General features: G+C 55.3%; 1 protein-coding gene across 1 annotated transcript in view; it reads left to right on the plus strand.

The window, feature by feature from the left end:
* The window catches only part of LOC105914368, a 1204-nt gene extending 444 nt beyond the window's left edge, over positions 1–760 (plus strand). Inside the window, exon 2 of the mRNA XM_012845915.1 lies at positions 134–760. Coding sequence (XP_012701369.1) covers positions 134–760 — 627 coding nt within the window. The remainder of the gene's footprint in view (positions 1–133) is intronic.
* The last annotated feature ends 672 nt before the right edge of the window (positions 761–1432 follow it).

The raw sequence follows: 1432 nt of genomic DNA on the forward strand, positions 1-1432 counted from the left end.
CCGGACAGCGGCTGCCGCACGTGCCGCGGCGGCGGCGGCGGAGACGGCGCCGCCCCCCGCCTCCTCCTACGCGCACTGCCCCGGGCTGGACCACTTCTTCGCCGACCTCCGCGTGCCGTGCCGCTACGCGGAGTACGGCTGCGAGAGCTTCGTCCCCTACTTCCGCAGCGACGAGCACCGCGACGCGTGCGGGCACGCCCCGTGCCACTGCCCGGAGCCCGGCTGCTACCTCATCTGCTCGCCCACGGCGCTCGCCGCCCACCTCGCCGGCGAGCACTCCTGGCCCGTCGACGAGATAGCCTACGGCACGCCTCGCATGCTCGCCGTCCCGGTGCCCCCCCCGCCGGCGCCTGCCCCAGCGCCGGCGCGGCACGTGCGGCTGCTGCGCGGTGACGACGCGTCCGTGTTCGCGGTGGCCGCGGGCCCGCTGGGCGGCGGCGCGGCGGTGTCAGTGGTGCTGGTCCGGGCCGACTCCCCCGCGCACCCGCGGCTCGCGTGCACGTTCTGCGCGAAGCCGCCCCCGGAGTCGGCGGCGGCGGGCCTCGAGGAGGGGAGCTGCTGCTTCTTCGCGACCATGCCGGTGAGGAGCAGCGCGCTGGCCGACGGCGACGGCGTCGCGCTGGAGAAGGAGCTCTACTTCGCCGTGCCCGGGGAGATGCTGTGCGAAGGCAGCAGGGAGCTGCTCGTCTCTGTCCGCATCGATCGGTCGTGCGGACCTGAACCTGCATCAGAGGACTACAAAATGGTAGCTCAGAACTGATCGCTAGTACTAGTAGCAGCACCAGATTGGCTGTGGAGGGAGATTAGAATTAGGTGTGTTTGGATCTATGGGTTAATTTTTAGTTTCTATTTTTGGATACCAATTAGAAGGACTATAGGGCTAAACGTGAATTAATTATAAAACTAATTGCATAAGTCGTGGCTAATTTACGAGGCGAATTTATTAAGCTAATTAACTCACATGGTTAAATTATGGACTAATTATGTTTAATAGATTCGCATTGCGAATTAGCCTTTATTTTATACAATGAATTTTGTAATTAATTTATATTTAATATTTCTAATTAGAGGGTTAACCTTTAGCTAGTAAGAGATAAATTAGGGTTAAACTTTAGCTAGTGAGGAGATTATTGTCGGTGTCTGTTTCGTTCGTATCTCCGTGATGATCTTTTGGTTTCTTCCGATTCTCCGTATGATGGATATGCATACTTTTATCTTCCGATTCCTAGCCCTTGTTTAGTTCACCCCTAGATCTCGTTTAGTTGACTAAGTTTGGAGGTGCCAAGTTACTGTTACAGTAATGTAGCATACTGTAGCGTTTCGTCTGTATTTGTGAATTATTGTCCAAATATTGACTAATTAGGCTCAAAAGATTCGTCTCGCAAAGTACAACAAAACTGTGCAATTAGTTTTTAATTCGTCTACATTTAGT

The sequence above is a fragment of the Setaria italica genome, chromosome V, assembly GCF_000263155.2.
Source record: "Setaria italica strain Yugu1 chromosome V, Setaria_italica_v2.0, whole genome shotgun sequence".
Taxonomy (NCBI): Eukaryota; Viridiplantae; Streptophyta; class Magnoliopsida; order Poales; family Poaceae; genus Setaria; species Setaria italica.